The sequence below is a fragment of the Juglans microcarpa x Juglans regia genome, chromosome 1S (assembly GCF_004785595.1).
Source record: "Juglans microcarpa x Juglans regia isolate MS1-56 chromosome 1S, Jm3101_v1.0, whole genome shotgun sequence".
In the NCBI taxonomy this organism is placed as follows: domain Eukaryota; kingdom Viridiplantae; phylum Streptophyta; class Magnoliopsida; order Fagales; family Juglandaceae; genus Juglans; species Juglans microcarpa x Juglans regia.
Genome location: NC_054595.1, coordinates 26,909,258 through 26,932,111, shown reverse-complemented (window position 1 = coordinate 26,932,111; position 22,854 = coordinate 26,909,258). Strand labels below are relative to the sequence as shown.

At 36.3% G+C, this 22,854-nt stretch overlaps 1 protein-coding gene and 1 pseudogene across 1 annotated transcript; both read left to right on the top strand.

Moving 5' to 3' along the window:
* Positions 1 to 1,597: 1,597 nt before the first annotated feature.
* LOC121247473 lies at positions 1,598 to 14,057 on the top strand (annotated as a pseudogene).
* Positions 14,058 to 19,502: 5,445 nt separating this feature from the next.
* On the top strand, positions 19,503 to 20,698 carry LOC121247003 (ethylene-responsive transcription factor ERF003-like). Its single transcript, XM_041145334.1, has 2 exons — positions 19,503 to 19,657; positions 19,937 to 20,698. The coding sequence occupies exons 1-2, from the start codon at positions 19,575 to 19,577 to the stop codon at positions 20,376 to 20,378; spliced, it is 525 nt and encodes a 174-aa protein (XP_041001268.1). The 5' UTR covers positions 19,503 to 19,574; the 3' UTR covers positions 20,379 to 20,698.
* The last annotated feature ends 2,156 nt before the right edge of the window (positions 20,699 to 22,854 follow it).

Below are 22,854 nucleotides of genomic sequence, written 5' to 3'. Positions count from 1 at the left end.
CTTTCAGAAATACCTCACGGTAAAATAACTAAGGGAAACTGACTGCAATCTTGGTCACGAAGGATATAATTGAACCAAAGATACCAACAAAAGAATGAGAAAATCTGTTCAATATGGAGGACTTGTGCAGTGGAAGCAGTTGACGAAAATTATCGAGCGTTGTGATTCTTCTGAACTCCAAGATTCAGGCTTCGTTTGAACTTCAACTCATTTCAACTCATCATTACAATTTTTTCAAATTTTAATATAAAATATAATAAATAATTCAATTTTTTCAAATCTAAAAATTATAATAATATTAAAAAATAATATTCTAATAATATTTTATTATCTTAACTCAATTTAACTCAAATCAATTCAATATCTAAACACCCCCTCAATCTTATTCATCATGACATTTGCATGTAGATACGGGAAATCTTCAACGTGGGGCATTTGAAGGATCAGATAAATGGCCCAATGACATTTCCACAGGCACAAAGGGCTTGGCCTGCAACCCGAGCTCAAAACACCGGGTATGTATCTGACCCGACCTGATAGGCACCAAACCCGAACCAACCCTTCAAAATACAATTGGGTCGAACCCGTATGACCCGACTGATCTTTAAAAAAAAACTAAACCGAAAAACTCTCCTCTTTCTCAATCAATGCTATCCACCCTTTAAGCACTATAATTTTTTTAAATTTTTATATATATATTTTTAAAATTTTTTTGAGTTTATTTTTTTTAAAATAATTTAATTTTTTTATTTATTATTCATATATTAAATATTTGATAAAAAAAAATAATAAAAATTAAAAAATATATGGTATATAAAGATTGCGTGAATAATAAGAGATTGTGTAGATATTTTTTTCTTCTTCATCGGGAGCGTGACGTTTACCCATTCTTCCAAATCTGGGCTTCATACCATACGATTGAAGCAAAAGAGATGAAACTAACTGGGAAGCAATTACGAAAAAGAACTTCAAGGTTGGTTTAAAAAAAAAAAAAAAGAACTTGAAGGACAAGATCAAATTAAAAAATAAAAAGTTTAAAATACCACAGCTGATTGTATCAAAAAATCAGGAGGCCATCAACAAAAACCAGCAAGATTTTCTGAAGCGTGGACAACTAGAAATGCTTTATAAGCGTGGACAAGATCAAATGCTTCGTAGCTAGCATTTTGAATTGTCAAAACAACTAGAAAGATTTTCTAAGGGAATGATTATTCAAACCTTTGAAAGAAGAGGAAACTGTGGAAGATTGAACATGCAAAATGAGCAACAATGGCCGGCTTTCAGACGAGTAGACCCACTAATTATCCTCTGGTTTTAAAGCCCCTTTCAACGAAGAATGAACATCAACAGTCACTACATAAAAAACCCTTCATTGTTGTGTTGATAATGCATCTTCAGGCAGGCCGCATGCAAATAACCGAGCAGCACCAACTAATTTCGCTCAAAGAATAGCAATTTCACGAAGACCCAAGAGAGAAGAACGGTAAACAATAAAAAAGTTCAGAGATGAGCTACGTAACACCTTACAGAGCAGAAAAAATAGAAATTTCTTTTCGGGTGATCGGTTTCAACCGATAGATGATTAAATGAACCCGTAATGGGTTTTGACCCGCTGAACCCGATTTTAGTCGGGTGGGCCCATGTCGGGCCTTTCGGTTTGATCGGGCCAAGCCCTTTTTTGCAGAGCCCTACAAAGGGCTGTGAGAAAAAGTCCCTTGATAAGATCATAACAATGATAGCAACAGTTGGTTCCAACACGATGCATGCTGATGCCAGATCCATACAGCATTGCCTTCAGAAGGCGAAACTCGCCCTCTTCACTCGCATGTAGAAATCATTTATTGGATGCAACTGTCCAGTACCTTGTAATCATCAAACATCGAGCCTTTACATGAAGTAAGAATACACTTTCCAGATAATTCAACTCATTCAAGCAATTTAATGTATCTTGTACCCAAGGGCAAACATGTATTGCAACCATCAACGTCCACTACGCAGGACTTTACTAAAATGACATGTTTCTTCTTCTACGAAGTTCACTGGAAATTCCTAATGATATCAAATACAGCATTAATTCACTGATAACACATTAATTAACTGATTTTCATACAAACAGTAACAAATCGTGTTTTCTAAGCAAACAATTGGGCTCGAAAGAACAGAAATTCTCAAAACATTATGGCAGATCCAAACTTACAAGCCCTAGAAATCTCTATCCGTTAGATGCTAGATCTCCGCATGAAGAGCCCAAAATGATAGCCTCTGAAACCCTGTTTGATTACCAAGGAAAAGGAGAAAGAAGAAAGGAATGAAATCTCTGAAAGTTGTGCTTTCGCGTTTGTCTTATAGTCGCTGCATCTTCTCGGCAACCAAACGGAACACAACGATAGTGAAATTAGAAAAAGAAAGCTCGTCATTCTACCGTTCTCAGGTCTCAAATAATGAAGGCGGCGGGAATGCCAAGAGGATTAGGAGTGAATTGGCTCAATAAAATTATATTTTGAGTAAAGTTTAACTAAATTGTATAAAAATTTATTATAGCAAACTCAATAAAATTATAGTATCTTTAACTTTTATCATTTTCTCTAGTCGAATATGTTAAGTTTAAGTTGCTGGTCAAATATTATTTTGACATAAAAAATTCTCTCTCTCGCGTCCTATTCGTTTCGTGCGAGCACACAATTCTAGAAAATTCATATTCATCTAAAAAACACGAAGTGCCCAAATCTCAAATAACCATAGAAGGCCGCTAGTCTTCATCAGCTATCATTTCAATGGCGTGGCATCATCTTACTGGAATACTTCAAGTTCTAGTTCTGTAATATTATGATTAGTTGATGCCAATTCTTTCTTTTAAAATCTAATATCAATGTTAAAAAAATTAATTTATATTTTTTTAATAACGAATAAATATTTAAATTATAATTAAAATTAAGTGCCTTATAGCCCGGTGAGTAGGCAGCATGAACATTTGATCTCCTGTAGAGCAACACTCCACTACCATGGAGACCAGGTCGGCAGGTATAAATAAACGCTTCCTGCAACTGACAAGAAGGTTAACTTCTACACTGATCTCTACTTTTATTTCCTCTTTATCTCTTACATAAAAACTAACTTAAGCATTAGAGGTATAACGGATCCCGAGGTCCCATTTTCCACTATACAAGTGATAGTCCGAACGTTGCAAGCATGGAGTTGTCCAAACCCACGAAACACATTAACAGCTAGTTTCCTTGAGGAGGCATCTCTTCTATCCATTCTAATTCTAATGCTTTTGAAAACTTGATAACTCTAATTCCGATTTTTGGTTTTCTATTTCTCGGTGTTAAGATTTTGCAGTTTCAACGTCTATTTTCGGTATTGAACCCCTGCAGTTCTAAACCCTAATCCTAATAAAGTCCTTTGAGGTAGGCATTGTGATTCTTGAACTCAATTACATGTTAAAAAGATCAAGTTGTTAACATTATTTAAATTAATGAACCTACATAGATTTGGAATTTCACATTGTATAATTGCCTGATATAAAGTTTGGATAATGTTTGTAAGGCCAAATAAATGTGATTAATAAAGTAACATAATTGGGCCAACACATCTCTTGAAGCCCATGATTTTGGTTAGTTCATGAGCATAAAGTGTTATGGGCCCAATTCATGTTTAGCGACCCATTAAGGATCTATGTAATTCCATTGTTTTACGATGGGTAAAACTGAAATTCTGGGTGTTATATATATAACGTTATGGTCCCCACTCTAGATTCACTTTTTACTTTACACATCTTATTATTGTGAGTTTTTACCAGAGAGTAAATATTGGACGTGGAAGATCATACCGCTATGCTCTTCCATCCAATTGCTACAAGCACACACTTTTACTATGTTTTCTACATATATTTGACAAGAGATCATGGTGTTCTCGGATTTTATTCAAAATCCAACAAGTTGTATCAGAGCAACTTGTCAAACCTGTGCAGAAATAAGGTTTTATTTGTAATATACATTTTTTTCATATTTTGTAATTTTTCACCACTCCTGTTCATACACTTTTAGTTTTGGGGTTCTTGGTGAACAAGTTTTTTGTTCAGTTTATGAGTTTCTATGGTCGTTGTCGGTGTGTAGCCCACTCGAACTGTAAAAAATCACCACAATTGGTAGTTAAAAATGTTTATTTTTATTTTGTATTCTCGGTTTTTGACTAAAAATGACTGCCAGAGACATGGGAGGACGCCGGAAATGTCCTCATCGGCGTCCCTTCATTTAGATCTGCCGAAAAATGATTTGTTTTTTACCGGACCAGTGGCTGCACCAGAGTCTCTTTCTACTACAGGAACTCGGGTCATTAGGTTAAAGAAATCAGGTAGGGTTTTGGTGTGAATTGGATCTGTTTTCTTTTTAAAACAAATCTTGGACTTGATTTGTTTGGTCCAATTTGTGGATCCAAAGAAAATGAAGTGAATTGGATTTTATATGGCCCAAGTATTGGACTCATATATAAAGCAATTGTCATTGAGAAAAATCTGTGGGCTGAATGACAAAGCCCATGCGTATAAGACCAAACCAATAACAGGTACACTTTTTTACTATGTTTTCGACATGAATTTGACAAGATATCTTGGTGTTCTCGGACACAAGTTTGTATGGCCAATTTGTTTGGCATTTACTATTTCATCCGAATCTTTGTCCTGAATTGCTGCATTTCAACAATTTTTGAGCTTGAATTGACTAGTAACAGAATATACTAATTACAGCTTTTCTTTTTCCCTTCATCTTTAAACAATTTTCGTAGATAAATTTTGATCGTAAGTTTTTTTTTTAATTTTTTATTATTTCTCGAGAAATGATAGTTATTATTCTCGTTCTTGGAAAATATCATTGTTTTTTAGTGCCTGAATTAATGAACCTCCTTCCATATCGATTTTAATTATAGTGACCTTTTGACATATCGAGTTCCTGCACTTATTTGTATGAAAATAGTGTTTATCAATCAGAAATTCATGCTCAGATTGCTTTGTGGTGGCTGCACATATCTAAGTATAGCTGACTAGTCCTGGATATTTATGAAATCTAAATTTTTATAATATCTCTGCGTTCTGCCAATCGTGATTTGAGTTTTCTTTTTTTTTTGCAATTATGTATTTTGTTTAAAAATAAAATGGATCATTGGGCTGAAATGACTTTGAAATATAATTTTAGGTGGCTCAACCTCCCAGTGATTCAGTTTTAGTCCTAAGGCCAATTACCTTGTCGTTACATCATGGGATAACCAGGTTTGTTCAGTTGGTTTTCCCTTTTCTTGTTTGCTAAACTAAATTTATTATCTTGCTCTAGTGTGTCTTTTCTTTTATCCTTTCTTCAACCCCATAGGCCGTACGTTTGTAGGTAAGATGTTGGGAGATAATGGACAGTGGGGCTATTGTAGGTAGTACACCCAAGGCCTCAATATCTCACGACCAACCGGTAAAACTGAACTTAATAACCTATACAAATAATCTCGTTGTTGCCAATTCTTGGATAGAAACTATAATTCTCTTTGCTGATTTTTTTCATAAGGTGTTATGCTCGACGTGGAAAGATGATGGAATAACTGTCTTCTCTGGAGGCTGTTATAACCAAGCGATAATGTGGCCTTTGTCTAGTGGGGAACCAATGTCTGTGGCCGTGCATGATGCATCCATCAAAGAGATTGCATGGATCCCAGAGATGAACCTCTTAGTTACAGAAAGTTGGGACAAGACCCTCAAGTAAAAACATTCATTCCTGTCTGCATTTAGACTAGTTGGATTTCTTTATCATAAGGTTGCCACGACAACCTCGTATGATAGCAATTGAAATATTATTTATGGCATGCGTGTCTATCATCTGGTTAATTGTGCGCTATTTATCGCTTTACATGCTATTAATCTTTTTTCTGTTTTATAAGCTGATGCTCTTGTGCACTTGACTGCTAAGATTCTTATATTTGATCAAATATTTGTATTGTTTCTTACCAATTCTTAGGTATTGGGATATGTTGGGAATAAGTGAAGCTAGGACTAACGCGAAGTATAGTAGCGGAACTAAAACGAAAGAAATTGATGACAATCACACAGAATGAACACCAAGAATTAAGTGGTTCGACTCAAAACGAGCCTACGTCCACTGGTGGGGTCGGTATCGAAGATTTCACTATCAACAGAGATGGAGTACAAATCAAACAACAAAACTTCACAAGGAAGTTATCTCTCAAAACTCTCTCTAGACTTCTCTCTCAAGAAAACACTAAAACAAATGACAAATGAATTCTGAAGTCTTAATTTCAAATGAGAGGCGCCGTTTGATATTTATAAGAAAAGTGAGAATTCACTTTTGTGAACATTGGCTCGAGCGAATGTCGAGCGAGTGTCGAGCGAACGTAGATATTCTGCACTTCGCTCAAGCCAACAGTTGTGCGAGAGTCGAGCGAAGCTCTCTGCCTGAACTCGCTCGAGCTGGGTGTCGAGCGAGTGTCGAGCGAAGCTCTCTGACTTGGATATTGCTCGAGCTGAATGTCGAGCGATATTTGAGCGAAGCTCTCTGTCTGAATTCGCTCGAGCTGAATGTCGAGCGAATGTCGAGCGAAGCTCTCTGTCTGAATTCGCTCGAGCTGAGTGAACCTCCGCTCGAGCGAACCTACGACACTTGCACTGTTCAATCAGAATTCAAGCCACCTCATAACAAATCTCCACCTTGGCTTGAACTCTGCCAAAACACAAAAAACCTCCGACCACAAAACCAATCCCCACCACCAAATCCCTTACGTGAATAACAAAATGCGAACACCAATTAAGTCCAAACAAAGTTTGAACTTGTATACTGCAACTGGCTTAGTCATCATATCTGTTGGATTTTCTGTAGTAGCAATCTTCAGAATCTGTATAGCACCCTCTATAACAATCTCTCTGAGAAAATGGTACCTGACATCAATATGCTTCGTTCTTTCATGATACATTTGATTTTTGGTCAAATGTATTGCACTCTGACTGTCACAGAATACTGAGATCCCATCTTGTTGTAAACCCAAATCATTGACCAAGCCTTTCAACCAAATGGCCTCCTTAACAGCCTCTGCTGCTGCCATGTACTCTGCCTCGGTAGTTGATAAAGCAACAGTGGATTGCAGTGTTGCTTTCCAACTGATAGCTGACCCACACAGAGTGAAAACATAACCTGTCAATGATCTTCTTTTATCTAAGTCTCCAGCATAATCTGAATCAACAAAACCAGTAACTTTGGAACTGAGATCGACATCTCTATCAAATATTAACCCAAAGTTCAGGGTTCCCCTAAGATACCTGAGTATCCATTTCACAGCCTGCCAATGAGTCTTACCTGGGTTAGCCATATACCTGCTAACTACGCTCACTGCCTGTGAAATGTCTGGGCGGGTGCAAACCATTGCATACATGATACTGCCAACTGCACTTGAATAAGGAACACTAGCCATGAACTATTCCTCTTTAGTTGTCTGAGGAGATAGGCAAGCTGAAAGCTTAAAGTGCGTAGCAAGTGGTGTACTTACTGGTTTGGAATCAAACATCCCAATCTCTGAAGCACTTTCTCAATGTACTTTCCCTGGGACAAGTACAACTTTCCAGCTTTCCTATCTCTGAAGATTTCCATTCCCAAAATCTTCTTTGCAGCACCCAAGTCTTTCATTTCAAACTCATTTCTGAGTTGGATCTTTAACAAACCTATGTCAAATATGCTTCTAGCAGCAATAAGCATATCATCAACATATAATAGCAAATAAATGAAAGTCTTATCAGATAATTCCTTATGATAAACACAACTATCATAGTTACTTCTCAAATAACCATGATCAATCATAAAGGAATCAAACCGCTTATACCATTGCCTTGGCGACTGCTTCAAACCATATAAAGACTTCTTCAATCTGCATACATGATCTTCCTTGTTTTCAACAATGAATCCCTTTGGCTGATGCATGTAAATGGTTTCTTCAAGTTCACCATGTAGGAACACTGTTTTAACATCAAGTTGCTGTAGCTCTAAGTCATACAATGCTACTAAAGCTAGTAGTAATCTGATCGAACTGTGTTTCACCACTGGAGAGAAGACTTCAGTGAAGTCGATGCCTTCTCTCTGACTGAAACCCTTAGCAACTAAGCGTGCCTTGTACCTTGCATCTATATCACCCTGGATTCCCTCTTTTCTTTTGAAAACCCATTTGCAGCCAACAATCTTTACCTTCTTTGGCAACAGAACCAAATCCCATGTTTGGTTTTTGTGAAGAGACTCAATCTCTTCAGTCATAGCTGCGCACTACTGTGCAGATTCTATGCTCTTGACAGCTTCTGAATAACTGGAAGGTTCCTGACCAACTATATTCTCTGCCGTAGTAAGAGCATACATAACCATATCTGCATGAGCATACCTCTGAGGTGGTCTAATCTGCCTCCTCTGTCTGCCAGTTGCTATACTGTAGTCTTGCTCACCTTGTGCGCCGCTACTTGAATCGGAATCATGCTCATCTTCAATAGCATGATCTTGGGCGCCGTTGGGCAGCCCTTGTGATGCTTCCACCTGAAACTCCACCTGCTTTCTAACATCCTGTTCTTGTCCTGTAGACTCAGAATTCTCATTCCTCGGATTAAGCATGGACTTTTCATCAAAAGTGACATCCCTACTGATTACAAACTTGGGTGATTTAGGATCAGTACACCACAATCTGAATCCCTTCACCCCACTGGCATACCCAATGAATATGCCCTTCTTTGCCCTTGGCTCAAGTTTTTCATCATTAACATGGAAATATGCAGGACAACAAAAAATTTTCAAATTTGAATAATCAGTAGGAGTATCAGACCATACCTCATTCGGAGTCTTCAAACCAATCGCTGTGGCTGGAGAGCGATTGATCAAGTAACAGGCCGTGTTGATTGCTTCGGCCCAGAAATCCTTAGCCAAGCCTGCATTAGAAAGCATGCTGCGAGCTCTCTCCAAAAGGGTCCTGTTCATCCGTTCAGCTACCCCGTTTTGCTGTGGAGTATGTCTAACTGTACGATGTCTGGCAATACCCTCATTTCTGCAGAATTCATCAAACTCACCTCCGCAGAACTCCATACCATTGTCAGTGCGAAGTCGCTTGATTTTCTTGCCCGTCTGATTTTCAATCAAAGCTTTCCACTGTTTGAAGTTGACAAATACATCACTCTTCTGCTTCAAAAAGTAGACCCAAACCTTCCGAGAGAAATCATCAATGAACGTAAGCAAGTATTGAGCTCCACCTTTTGACGGGACGGAAGATGGGCCCCAAAGATCAGAATGAATGTAGTCCACAGAACTTTTGGTTCTGTGAACCCCTGTAGAGAACTGAACCCTGCATTGTTTGCCAAACACATAGTGCTCACAGAAATCCAGTTTCCCTATCGTCTGATTACATAACAAACCCTGCTTACTCAGAATTGACATTCCCTTTTCACTCATATGACCCAAACGCATATGCCACAAACGAGTAACATCTGAATCTGGATCATCTGAGACTGACACTGCAGCTGCACCTGTCACTGTAGAGCCCTGAAGGAAATAAAGACCATTTGTCTTATCTCCTTTCATCACAACCATAGAGCCCTTACTGACTCTAATAGCTCCACCTTCACCAGTGTACTTATAGTCCAGAGAATCAAGAGTACCCAAAGAAATGAGATTCTTTTTCAACTCTGGAATATGTCGAACATTAGACAATGTCCGGACAATTCCATCAAACATCTTGATTCTGACTGAACCAATTCCAGCAATTTTACAACCCATATCATTCCCTAACAAAACAGAACCTCCGTTGACTGATTCATAGTTAGTGAACCAGTCCCTCTTGGGACACATATGGAAAGTGCAAGCTGAGTCCAAAACCCACTTGTCACTAAAGCGACTATTGGAGTCGCTTATTGCTAGAACAAGATCTAGGTCGTTAGACCTATTATCAGCAACACTAACGGCATTAGATGAACTAGTGCCGTCCTCCCTGTTTTTCAATTTTGGACACTCGTTCTTGTAGTGACCAAACTTATAGCAGTAATGACATTTGACGTTTTTCTTACTAAACGTTGTTTGTGAACTGCCCCTGGATTTCCCCTTATTCTTTTCTGAACCCCTGTCATTCGATCTACCCCTGCTTGAGGACCCCTTAACAAACAAGCCACTAGCTTGTTCATTAGTGTTCTTCACACTCAATTTATTCCTCAACTCCTTAGAATTCAAAGCAGACTTTACATCTACCAAGGAAATTGTATTTCTACCATACAACATGGAATTTACAAAGTTCTCAAAAGATGTGGGTAATGAACATAAAATAATTAACGCTTGATCTTCTTCTTCAAGCTTAATATCTATGTTCCTCAGATCCATAATGATTTTATTAAATTCATCTAGGTGTTCAGAAATAAGAGTACCTTCCTTCATTTTGAGAGTGTATAACCGTTGTTTCAAATACAACCGGTTAGTGAGAGATCTCTTCATGTACAGATTCTCAAGTGCCGACCAGAGACCAGTTGCAGTCTCCTCATCAGCAACCTCTCTTAAAACTCCATCAGATAGTGACAAAAGAATAGTACTGTGTACCTTTTCTTCTTCTTCTTTCGAAGGAGCCGGAGAATCTTCAGATACCGAGACTTCTAATACTTTTGACAAGCCCTGTTGTCGCAGTAAAGCCTTCATCTTGATGCGCCATAGACTGAAACTGTTCTGACCGTCAAATTTTTCCACTTCGAACTTAGCCATAGCCATCCCTCCAGATCCTGAGCCAAGCTCTGATACCAGTTTGTTGGGAATAAGTGAAGCTAGGACTAACGCGAAGTATAGTAGCGGAACTAAAACGAAAGAAATTGATGACAATCACACAGAATGAACACCAAGAATTAAGTGGTTCGACTCAAAATGAGCCTACGTCCACTGGTGGGGTCGATATCGAAGATTTCACTATCAACAGAGATGGAGTACAAATCAATACAACAAAACTTCACAAGGAAGTTATCTCTCAAAACTCTCTCTAGACTTCTCTCTCAAGAAAACACTAAAACAAATGACAAATGAATTCTGAAGTCTTAATTTCAAATGAGAGGCGCCGTTTGATATTTATAAGAAAAGTGAGAATTCACTTTTGTGAACATTGGCTCGAGCGAATGTCGAGCAAGTGTCGAGCGAACGTAGATATTCTGCACTTCGCTCAAGCCAACAGTTGTGCGAGAGTCGAGCGAAGCTCTCTGCCTGAACTCGCTCGAGCTGGGTGTCGAGCGAAGCTCTTTGACTTGGATATTGCTCGAGCTGAATGTCGAGCGATATTTGAGCGAAGCTCTCTGTCTGAATTCGCTCGAGCTGAATGTCGAGCGAATGTCGAGCGAAGCTCTCTGTCTGAATTCGCTCGAGCTGAGTGAACCTTCGCTCGAGCGAATCTACGACACTTGCACTGTTCAATCAGAATTCAAGCCACCTCATAACAGGATACTTGAAAGTCAAATCCAGTGCATACTCAACAATTCCCAGACCGTTGTTATGCACTAATAGTTAGACATCCTCTGGTGGTGGTTGGCACTACAGATCAACATCCAGTAGTCTTCAACTTGCAGAACATGCAGGTGATGTTCTCAATGAAATCAGTGGAAATATGTCTTGGACATGATTTTGTAATCTTTCCAACTACGTGGTACTTCAATATCATAACTCAAGTTTCAAAGTTTTTCCATAAAAATTTTCATAACTCATTATGTCAGTTGATATTAATGACATAATCTAGGCTTTTAGCATTTGATCATAAAAGGCTATCTGCAAAACTAATATACATACATACATATATATATATATATATATATATATATGGCAATATCAACATCTATCTTTAGTGGATTAGATAAGCTTGGTGGGTATGTTGTGAAAACCTGATTATATGTTGTTGGTATAAAGGAGTTAAACTTAACATAACCTGTAATGCCTCTTCCTGGGAGTTAAGAGAGGCTTGTTCTGTACTACTGTTAATTTAACCTACATGTTTACTCATAAAAAAATTAAATTGCATATTACATAATAATGAACAAATGCTTTAGATTCCTTGATGTTTGAAATGTAAATTGAGTTTGAGTATTCTGATATTCATTCATTTCCTTTATTTTCGCTTTAAAACTTTGAAGTCTGATTATGGTCCGAATGCCAACACATTGAATTCAAGAGAATCACTTCACCTTTAAAGTATCAAAAGAGATGTGTCACTACCTTTTCTGATCAGCAAGGTTGGTATGCATCTGCTTTTTGAACATTCTTTCCTATCTTTGTCTACTATTATCCACTAGATTTTTTTATTATTGAATTTTGGCATTGCTGCTTCTGACCTATCTTTTTTGGTTGTCTCAAACGGTTGATGAACAAAGCATTTGTCTATTTCTATGTGTATGTGATCCATTTCCATAACCGAAGAGTTTTATTTGACATCTTACCGTCATGCCTTATAGCTTTATCGTCTATAAAGTCTAGATCCTCATTTCCACTATGATCTGTCAGTTGATCAGATTGCATATAAGGATTAAAAGATAGCAAATTTTAAATATTTACTAGATCACGTAGGCATTAATTGTGATAATTTTTCAACATTTACTGCAGATTAAGACCTCAATTAAGGCCCAAATAATCGAACACCAGTTCTCACACATATCACCTGCAAATTCGAAATCCATTAAAATAAGCTATATCAGCGATTTGTCTGTCTGTATGGAGAACAAGATTAAGTTTAGGGTGCTTGCATGTAACATATGTTTTTTTGGTTTTGTTTTACCACTTCTAATACTTTGGTCAACTGTTTTTATTATAGTTTCTAGGTCACTCCATGTTTTTTATTTTTTACATTAATGGATGGTTTTGATTGTTGATATTTTTTTTGTCTAATTTTAGTCCAGGTTGGCTCGATGAAGGCAGGGTTGGTATACCCCACCTTGATCATTCACACAAAGTAAAAACTATTCTTTTAAATGCCAAAGGGACGGCAATGAGATATACTCTTATTAGTTCTCTAAATTTTCATCCTGCAAGATTCTGTATTGCCATTAGATCTCTTTGTAAGTTATTTATTTGATAGCTTATTCTTTTACTGAAAACTCGCATCTTCATAAGTCCTTGAACTCATTTTGAACGGTTTGGTAGTTTCTATCTATAAATCTCTTGCTGCTTAAGATCTTATCTGTCTTTGCTGTTTTATGTGCACCACACTTTTCCAACTGTGGGGGTAAGATGGTGCTTTTAATTTCTGAGACAAAGACACTAAACAGAGACTCAAGGTGTGTACAGATCTCATATAAAAGTTCAAATCATATTTCAACCATTTTTATTACTGTTACTGCATTTCAATGAAGTATAGGTTCTATTCTTCAGTAACTAATTCAATATAGACTTGTTTTGTTGATACATGTTTCAACAATAAAATGTCATGGTTTGGAATAGATGTACCTACGCATTCTTGCCAACCTATAATATAATCCTCCTGCATATATTGTGCAATTTCAGGCCAAAAAAAAGGAAACCTAATGCATGGGATATCTTTTCTATAGTTGTTAGTGATCTTTTCTAGCTGAAGTATATGTGTAACAAAAGTTTTTTTGTCAGGCCATGGCTAGCTGCGGTCAACCCATACCCTGCAATACCTTCAACAATGATCGTATAATATTTGCATACAATATTGATTCAACAAAAGGATGTAACATTTTCATTGTCATAAAACCAGTTTTATTTGGAATTGGATTGCACCCACATGATATTTTTGTTCCATTTATTGTTTTATTCACACGAGCATTGAAATCTTTACTTTTTAACTGGCTGTAGGTGTGCTATGGCTGGAGTAATCAAGCGACTGCAAAGACCTATATTTTCCTGCATTCACCACAGGTACATTCATGTGTATGGTTTAGAGTACAGATAAATTATGAAATAAAATGATTATATATTTACCCTTCGGAACAACCTGGTGAAAAGTGAGACTTTTTTTAATCTTGGGTTCAGAAGTCTGAAGTCAAAAGCAAGCTGCAAGTCAGAACTGGTACAAAGTGAATTGAAGGTGCTTGTTACTTGAATTACTATAGATAACCAGAGATTTTGTCTTCATCTTTTTCTGGCTTAGTACACTTGACCAGATCTTTTATTTTTGCCACAATTAATTATTGCTGTATCAAGGCACCTTGGAGTTGTTCTTTGTGTTTTTCTATATCATGAAATGAACGGATGCGATGCTTTACGCACAGTTTTCTGTTTCCTTGTTGGTCGTGTGAGTAGAGAATCCTTTCCTAAATGTTATTTAAATGGCAGTTCAACGATTCAGAATCTTCGTCCTGTTGATCCGAGTAGTATTTTGTTGACTAACCTTAGCGTTCAAGATCCTCGTGAGATCGCTTTAATTTGGATGGTATGATTATCCGAGTCTAACCACTAGATCAGTGTGATACTGATTCAATACTTCAGATGATATTTGCTAGTATTCTGTGAACTGATCTTGGTCGGTAGTTTGCTATGAATTAAGACCTTGGACCCATTCATTATTTTTGGGAATTTAGATCACTCGCAACTCTAATGGTATTATCTTATCTCAAGCTAAATATGCCATTGAGATTTTGGATGGTGCTCAAATGCAAGATTGTAAACCTATGGGTACCTGTGATGCGCAAAACCAAAGACCTCACTAGTGATGTTTCTTTTTTTTTTTTTAGCCGACCCACTATTGCAGTATTATTGGTGCACTTCAACATCTCCCACCCTTACTCGTCCTGATTTAGCTTGTGATGTTAATTTTGTGTCTCAACTTATGCATTATACTACTATGGCTCATTACAAAGTGGTGAAACATATCCTTCATTATTTACATGATACAATTGATACTGGTTACATTTTAATTCCCACTCTACACTTGATTTTTATGCATTTTTTTATGTAAATTGGACAAATTGTCCTCATACTCAACGTTCTACCCCTAGATACTGCATTTTCTTGGGAAGCAAAGGCATTTTGTGGTCTGCAAAGAAACAAAATAATGTTTCTCTATCTAGCTCTGAAGCAAAATACCATGCCATGGTGCATACTACTGCAAAAATCACTTGGATTTCGTTTCTTTTACGTGAATTTGGTGTTATCCTTCCCTTGGCTCCAATTCTCTTTTGTGACAGTCTCAATGCTCTGCATATGACTAGTAATCCCGTCTTTCATGCATATAGCAAACACATTGAGATTGATTACCACTATGGGTGCGAATGTGTTGCTTTAGGCTTACTCCTTATCCAGCAAATTCTTGCATCTTCCCAACTTGCTAACATTTTCACAAAGCTTCTTGGACGTCCTGAACATCAATCATTACGCACCAAACTTGGCCTTTGATCTTTGCTCAGTTTGTGGGAGATTATTGACAATACCCATATACTCAACCAAGAGCCAAATCCAATGGCTACATGCACACAAATGGAAACTACACAATCAAGCACAAATATGACAACCACACAATCAAGCACCGAATCCTCTTAGTATATTTCTCAATAAGTTTTGCTACTCATTATCCTATACACCACACACCATACTTATTTTTATTTATTTTTTATTTTTTTATTTTTTTCCTCTTTAAACTAATTAAGTTATTCTACTCATCGTCCATATACCACACTTCTAGTAAGAAAAGAAATTAAAATTTATAAAATTATGTATGGTGTGTCGTCATGTAGGGATGATGAGTATAATTTTTCTATAAATATATATATGCTCTTATGGTGTGTGAGATTTTTTCACAAACACATGCTTTACAATTCTTTTTAGCAATGGCTAGAATAAACAGATCGTTAAATCATGACTTTTAAGGTTTTTAAAATGCCCAAGATGTTATGATTATTGGTGTTTTTTGTTCTTCGCCATCGTGATATATATTTTAATACAATAAAAAATGGTGTTGATTTTACTCTCTTTTTTTAAGAGGGCTAAGGGTTTTAATTCCGCAACATAAAAACAAATTAATGGAAGACGATAGAGGTTGCAAAATGTAGAAAACCAACTCTGGATCGAGTTAGGGCTGAGCATCGATAATGTTGGAGTCAGAGTGCCCTACATTGGAGTCGGAGTGCCCTACCCATAAACTAATTAATGTTTATACATTAATATTACATGTTATTATACATTAGTGTTTATGCATTAGTTGTTATTATACATTAGTGTTACATAGTAGTAATAGTTAATAGTATAGTGTTTACGTATACTAAACTATTATTAGTGAATTTAGTCTATTTATATTATAGTATAAGTATATTATTTTATAATAATTTGCTCATACTAGTATATTATTGAATTTAATTAACTATATAAGATATAATTATATAAAATATATATGATTAATCTATAAAAAAAAAATATATATTTTTATAAAATATGTACAATATCGAAGTCGGTGAGGTGCGAAGTCGGAGGCGGAGTCAAATTTCAAATTTTTGTACAGTCCAAATCTGAGTCGTCTGCACGTTAAACACGTGCGTAAGAAAGAGACCATCATCACGAAGAAGAAGCACCAGCGCCGCGAATGCATGCAAGAACTATATATTTGCCACTTGCCAGTAATATTAATGCACCTAGCTTAGACATGATGTGATTTGAAAATAGATTTTTCCAGTTCTTGATCAATTGACGTATTTTGGACTCTCACGAGATTTTCAGCTTTGTAGGTGTCTTGTCAAGTTACCATATACAGTACTCTATCATGGTACACTATTCCTACTCATATTTCACCCAAAGAAAGTAAGGAGTTTAGTCGCAGATATGAGATCTATCAAGCTTTTATCTTCTTCTCTCTTTCTCGCATCAAAATATTTAAAAAGTCTGCAGTATTAGCGACAAAGAGAGCTAAAGACAAGAAATGAGGGAGAACCGACCAATCCAATAAGGATTGCATGACCTCAAGAAGATCAAAACCAATCTCATGTAGAGGGCCACGCGTGGCCTTTTGACTAATATTTCACAACATTAACAACTCAAGAAATTAGGAAATATTTGAAGCCCAAACTAAAGTTTTCCATGATTTATAGATCGTGATGATCAGGATCTATAGTACTTATCTGACATTAAAGTCGAGCATCATGCATGTCTGCATGGCTGATCTCTGTTGGAGAAGCTAAAGTTAGTGCTAGATCACATGATATAAAATAAACAAGTCTGTGATTCTTGAGTAAATGTCAAGAAAATGAATATTAGGACTCGTTTGGATAGTGAGATGAGATGATCAGTTGAGATAGTTTGTGAATAGTAGTGAGATTATTAGTTAAAATTAGATGAGGTCATCTCATCTCTATATTCAAACAGACCGGCCGTAATCGATACAAGAACTTGGAATTTTGATGAAGAAATAAAGATTTTGTTTTATTGACTTGTATGGGGATCGCAAAGCACGCGTAATCTTGGCTAGCTTAATTTATGTGTTTGCACGTCTTTATTCTAAGAGATCAGTACTCGTATACGTCTTTTAATTTGTCTAAAAGAGGCCAGCTCATGATCTACCGATTAAGATAATTTGAACTGTCCCTTCGCAACATGAGTTTCTTTTCTTTAAAACTCCTTTGAAAACGATTGATGATCACATGGCCTCCACCCTGCCTTGAAGAAACATATAATATACTTAGTCCTAATAATGTCACTTGAGGATATAAGTGAAGGGCTGCTACTATATATATATATGACTAATATTAGATTCCGATAGCCTGATCATCAGCACTGAGATTCACACAATTACATGATGCATGCATTCTTAGATAATCATGTGTGTGTGTGTGTGTGTGGCGCGCGCGCGCACATTAGATTCATGGCTTAATTTGGACTGCATGACTTAAAGTCATGGTAGTTACAGTACCGTACCAAAATGCAGGCAAAGGCATGTTAGGTGACCTAGCTAATCGTAGACTGAATAATGGAGGAAACAAACATGACGTGGTGTGGATAGCCATGATCTATTTATGTAGCATGCATCATCATGTATACACGAATTGCATGCCCGATCGATATTGCAACAAAGATATGGCAGCTCCTACCATATTACAAACCCACGAGAGAGAGAGAGAGAGAGAGCTAGCTTGAAGATTGCATGATCAAACGTGGGTGTGCCTTGATCAAGATTGCAGTGTGGCTGGCATATCATGGGTAGGTTTCCTATATGGAAAACACTATATCCACGAACATGAATTTTTTACCGATATATTTTTTATTTAATGATTAAGCAAGTATTTTTAAATTAATGAATATGTGATTTTTTTAATTTTTAAAAAATATTTAAATAGTTTAAAAAAATAGTGAAAGAAAATATTTTAAAAAAAAGATTTTAAGTGTTTGGTAAAATATTTCGATAAAAATCTTATGTGGACGTAGCAACATCCATACCTACAACAAATTAATACGAACATCACTTATTTCTGTCGACGTGCATGATCATACATAGAATAAAAAATAAAAATAAAAATCAACTACTTTTAAAATTTCTTTATCCACATATAAAATATATAATTAATGTAGATCGAAGAAGTAGTTTGTCATATTCGATACCATAAAAAGAATTCATGATTAGTATATTTTGAAACTGCTTAATTTATATATATATGTACATATGTTCCGATCGACCCACGTATATAGAAAAATAAAAGTATCAGCACATCTTGATCATATATCTTTGTGCCTCACTGCCCCAGCTAGCGCTTTGCATGCTGCATGTCTTTTAATTAGCAATTAATACTTGTGGTATTAGAAGATCAATTTATTAGATCTAACCCACCTCACTAGCTACTACGTGCATGCATCAACAGATCAGCCGTAAGTGAGTGAGTATTTTTGGCCACTGATATTGATTCAAACCACCCGCCGCTAATAGTCTAGATCAGTAAATGTTTTTCCTCACAAGCAAGGTCAGAAGCGAGTGATCTCCCATTTGGCGCTTTTCAACTTGCAACGATACTCAATGTTCATTAATCGTGACACCACAGCCAACAGGCAATAAGTCCAGTCTAGGCTCTGGACTTTACCAAAATGAATTAGTGGCTCCTCCCTTGCCATAATCAGACTAATTTATTAGTCTTAGATCTTTTATTATTATTATTATTTATATATAGTGTATTTTTAAATTAATTAAGGACCCGCTTAAATAGTAAATATTTTATCTCATTATTATAATTTTTTAATTTTTCACATAAAATATAATAAATAATTTAATAATTTACAAGTCTCAAAATAATAATATATAATATTAAAAAATAATATTTTAATAATATTTTATTTAACTTTCAATATTTATTTAAAATCATCTCATTTCATCTCGTCTCATCTCATCTCATCTCATTATCTCAACCGCACCTCGTGTGAAAGAGAAGGAAAAAAAAAAAAAAAAAAAGACTAGAATCCTTTTTGGGACCCCCCTTGTCCAAATGGCCGCAAAAGAGGCGTATATAAAGCTAGCTTTGCTCCACTACTTCACTCACCTCTTTCTTGTGGCTTCTAGCATCGCTTTTAACAATTAACAAAACCGATTCAGCTCTCGCAGCCTTTTGAAACGTTTTTCTACTAATCGCCATGGCTAGGCCCCAAAAACGATATCGAGGTGTCCGCCAGAGGCATTGGGGTTCTTGGGTCTCGGAAATTCGCCACCCTCTACTGTAATTCCCTTTCCTAAGCATCTCTCATGCACATTTCTATCATTTTCATAGACCTCAAAATTATAAACGTCTCTATGCTTTCAGCTTTCCTCTATACTAAAATAAACGTCCCGATTTTTCTGAAATTATTATTATTATTATTATTTTTGGGTGTCGTTTGTACGAGATACATTTTCAACCATTCCCACTGATGAATCTTTTGGAGTTAGACTCTGTCAGTGTTTTTCTTTTCTTTTTTCACTGAAGAAACGTTCTGATGTATGTAATTGTAATGCACAGGAAGACCAGAATATGGCTAGGCACATTTGAAACTGCAGAGGATGCAGCTCGAGCATATGATGAAGCAGCAAGGCTCATGTGCGGGCCAAAAGCACGAACCAATTTCTCTTACAATCCCAATGAGTCTCAATCCAATTCCTCCAAGCTTCTATCAGAAACTTTGACAGCCAAGCTAAACAAATGTCACCTGGCATCCCTCCAGATGGCCAAAAATTCTGCAGAAAACGAGCCCCAAGCTCCACATGAGCACACCCATTTCTCCCCCAGTAATGGCATTGCAGGAAAAAGTGGCGAGAAGGGCCAAGCGGAGAGTTCTGATCATCATCAGCAGTTTAAAACTCTTGAAGATGACCATATAGAGCAAATGATTGAGGAGTTGCTGTATTATGGATCCATTGAACTCCGCAACATTGTTTGTTCCACCGTAGGATATAAAATGTAGCATCATCTTCTAATTGCCATGGCAATTTTTTGTTTTTAGATACGAGATCATAACTATGTAATAATGCTATATGATTTTGTCTAACAAGTATTTGATCGAGCACGCCAACCAAGCAGCAATGAAATCTAAGATGCACATGTATCTCATGAAACATGAATTTGTTAGAATGTCATATTAAGCAGCCCACATATAGAGCATTGTATCATTAAATTAAGGCACATTTCCATCTTTTCTTTTGCTTTTGCTTTTTTTTTTTTTTTTTCCTTTCTTTTTGTCAGCAAGCGAAATGAAATTGGCCAAACTTTGAAGGTACGGACATGGGGGAATCAGAAGGTTCAATACTTAGGACCCAGATGTATAGTGACCTTTTTTTTTGGGTGTGTGAAATAAGATATACAGGAACTTGGATGTGGATCTTTTTGTCGAAATGAAATCATGACAACTGCTGCTTTTACCAACTGTTAATCCTCACAAATAACTGAGCACTACTACTCCTGCCGATTCGAGTAAGTAGTACCATTTTATATGGAAGTTAGAAAAAAAACACAGGACCTCCAATTTTGGAGTATACCGAGATAAAGGTGAAAGAGTGGGAGAAGAAAAGAGATCGGAAATGATTATGTCGGTGGTTTTCTACAGTAAATCTTGTTCAAAACTGTTAAACGTGCATGCATCCAGCCCCCCGGTGATGTCGCTGTTTTCAGGCAAGGATCACATTGAGGTAGATTGATACAAAAGAAACATCAGGGACAAATTAAGCCCACAACTTGAGCAATTATAGCACCCATTTTGTCAATGTCTCGAACTCACTGAATGGTTCAAAAGTCCTCTGTATTTATTTATGACCCCTTTTGGCTCTATGAATGCAATATTGGTGCTTTTGTTTGAATGGAATTTCAGGGACAAAAGGGTTCTGCTTGTGATATCTTGATGCATCAATTGAATGGGAGCACACGAATTCTTGCTTTAGCTGGATAATTGGGTTGTTGATGCCACTCCCTTCCAGTTTGTCGTATATATATGGATGTTGATCACCGAGCTTTTTGTCATTCCTTCATTTGATCAGCAGAACTTGATAGTCTTTAAGTAGAAGATAGATAGATACATACATACGCGACATGAACCCGACAATATTTATTGTTTCTCAAATAACAATAGAAATAAAAGGCACCTTATACTTTGGACTAAGAATACAATTAGGAGCTAGTCAAATATTGCATTCAGATGCTGTCAAATATGGAGATAGTCTTAACGTTTGCAGAGTATGGAGCTCATGATCGATGGTCCATTTTCTTCTCTAAATAGACATTTCTTATTGTTTTCCCACTTACTTTTTCCCGGCTGATCGTAGACTAGACAGCTTTGTTATCCTTCCAGTTTAGATCCGTTGATTTCTTCAACAGCATCAGAACTTTTGACCCACACTACACTCTTTTTAATCCCTTTTTTTAACAACCTAATCTCTAAGAAGGAGAAAAGCAGATGAAGTCTAATTAATGAGTCTCAAATCCACCCTAAAGTAAGTGTTGATCTTAGCTCACTAAGGTAGTTAAGATTCTTACAAAATTATATATCATCCAACTCCATTTAAAACAAGGTCCGCGAGTTTAAAGATGATCTTCAGTGTGCTTAGTCCAAACTCAAAAGAAACGCTATTAATTAATTCATAGGTATATAACCACGGTTAATTTCCTCTACCACGCCATAAGTGAGAGTAATCAATAAAATTAGACTATCGTGCTCTTCTTTACAAAAAAAAGAAATATAGGTAAATTTTAAGAACTAAAAAATAGATATATATATATATATATAATTTAATAATCCCAAATTTAGAAAAAAGACATGTTCTGATCAGCAACTTATCTTATTGTCTTCTTGTTCCCCTCTTTTTTGAAAACAAAGTAGAGCCAAATATGACTAAAATCCTGTTTATATATTTATACATATAAAATATGTGCAGGCTCTTTATTTAATGAGAAAAATCATCATTTTAGGAGGGATAATTTTGTAATTTTATAAAATTTTAAAAATAAAATTATCTAGGTTTGCATTAATTTACAGTCCCCAAATAGAGACTGTACCTAGCATTGCTCAATTTGAAAAAGATTTTGCCACACACGGAATTGTTGCATTAATCCTAAGAAATCTTCTAATATTTTGGGAGAATAATTCTTTCATAAGTAAAGCATTTTGCTTTTTGGAGGCTACACTACTATTCATATGATATGGAAATGCACTTTCGTTGTCACTTTTGTTGAAGTGTGAAGGCTGATCAGCTACTTTAGTCTTTTGTATGGTAGATTGCTCCCATGCTTACATTAAAGCCCTAGTGGGACTCAACACTTTGGACCCACATGTTTATAATGTGTTGGAACTTTTATCTTGTCAAAGTACTGATCACACAAAATAAATCCGCGCCCTAGCTTACTGCATCAATCAACGTCGTGAATTAGGTTTCTTTATATTACAAAGATCC

Excerpts from the sequence above, each read along its gene's own strand:
- LOC121247003 (XM_041145334.1), top strand. The coding sequence starts at position 19,575 with ATGGCTAGGCCCCAAAAACGATATCGAGGTGTCCGCCAGAGGCATTGG. Across the intron at positions 19,658-19,936 it reads GAAATTCGCCACCCTCTACT|GAAGACCAGAATATGGCTAG; the intron begins GTAATTCCCTTT and ends TGTAATGCACAG.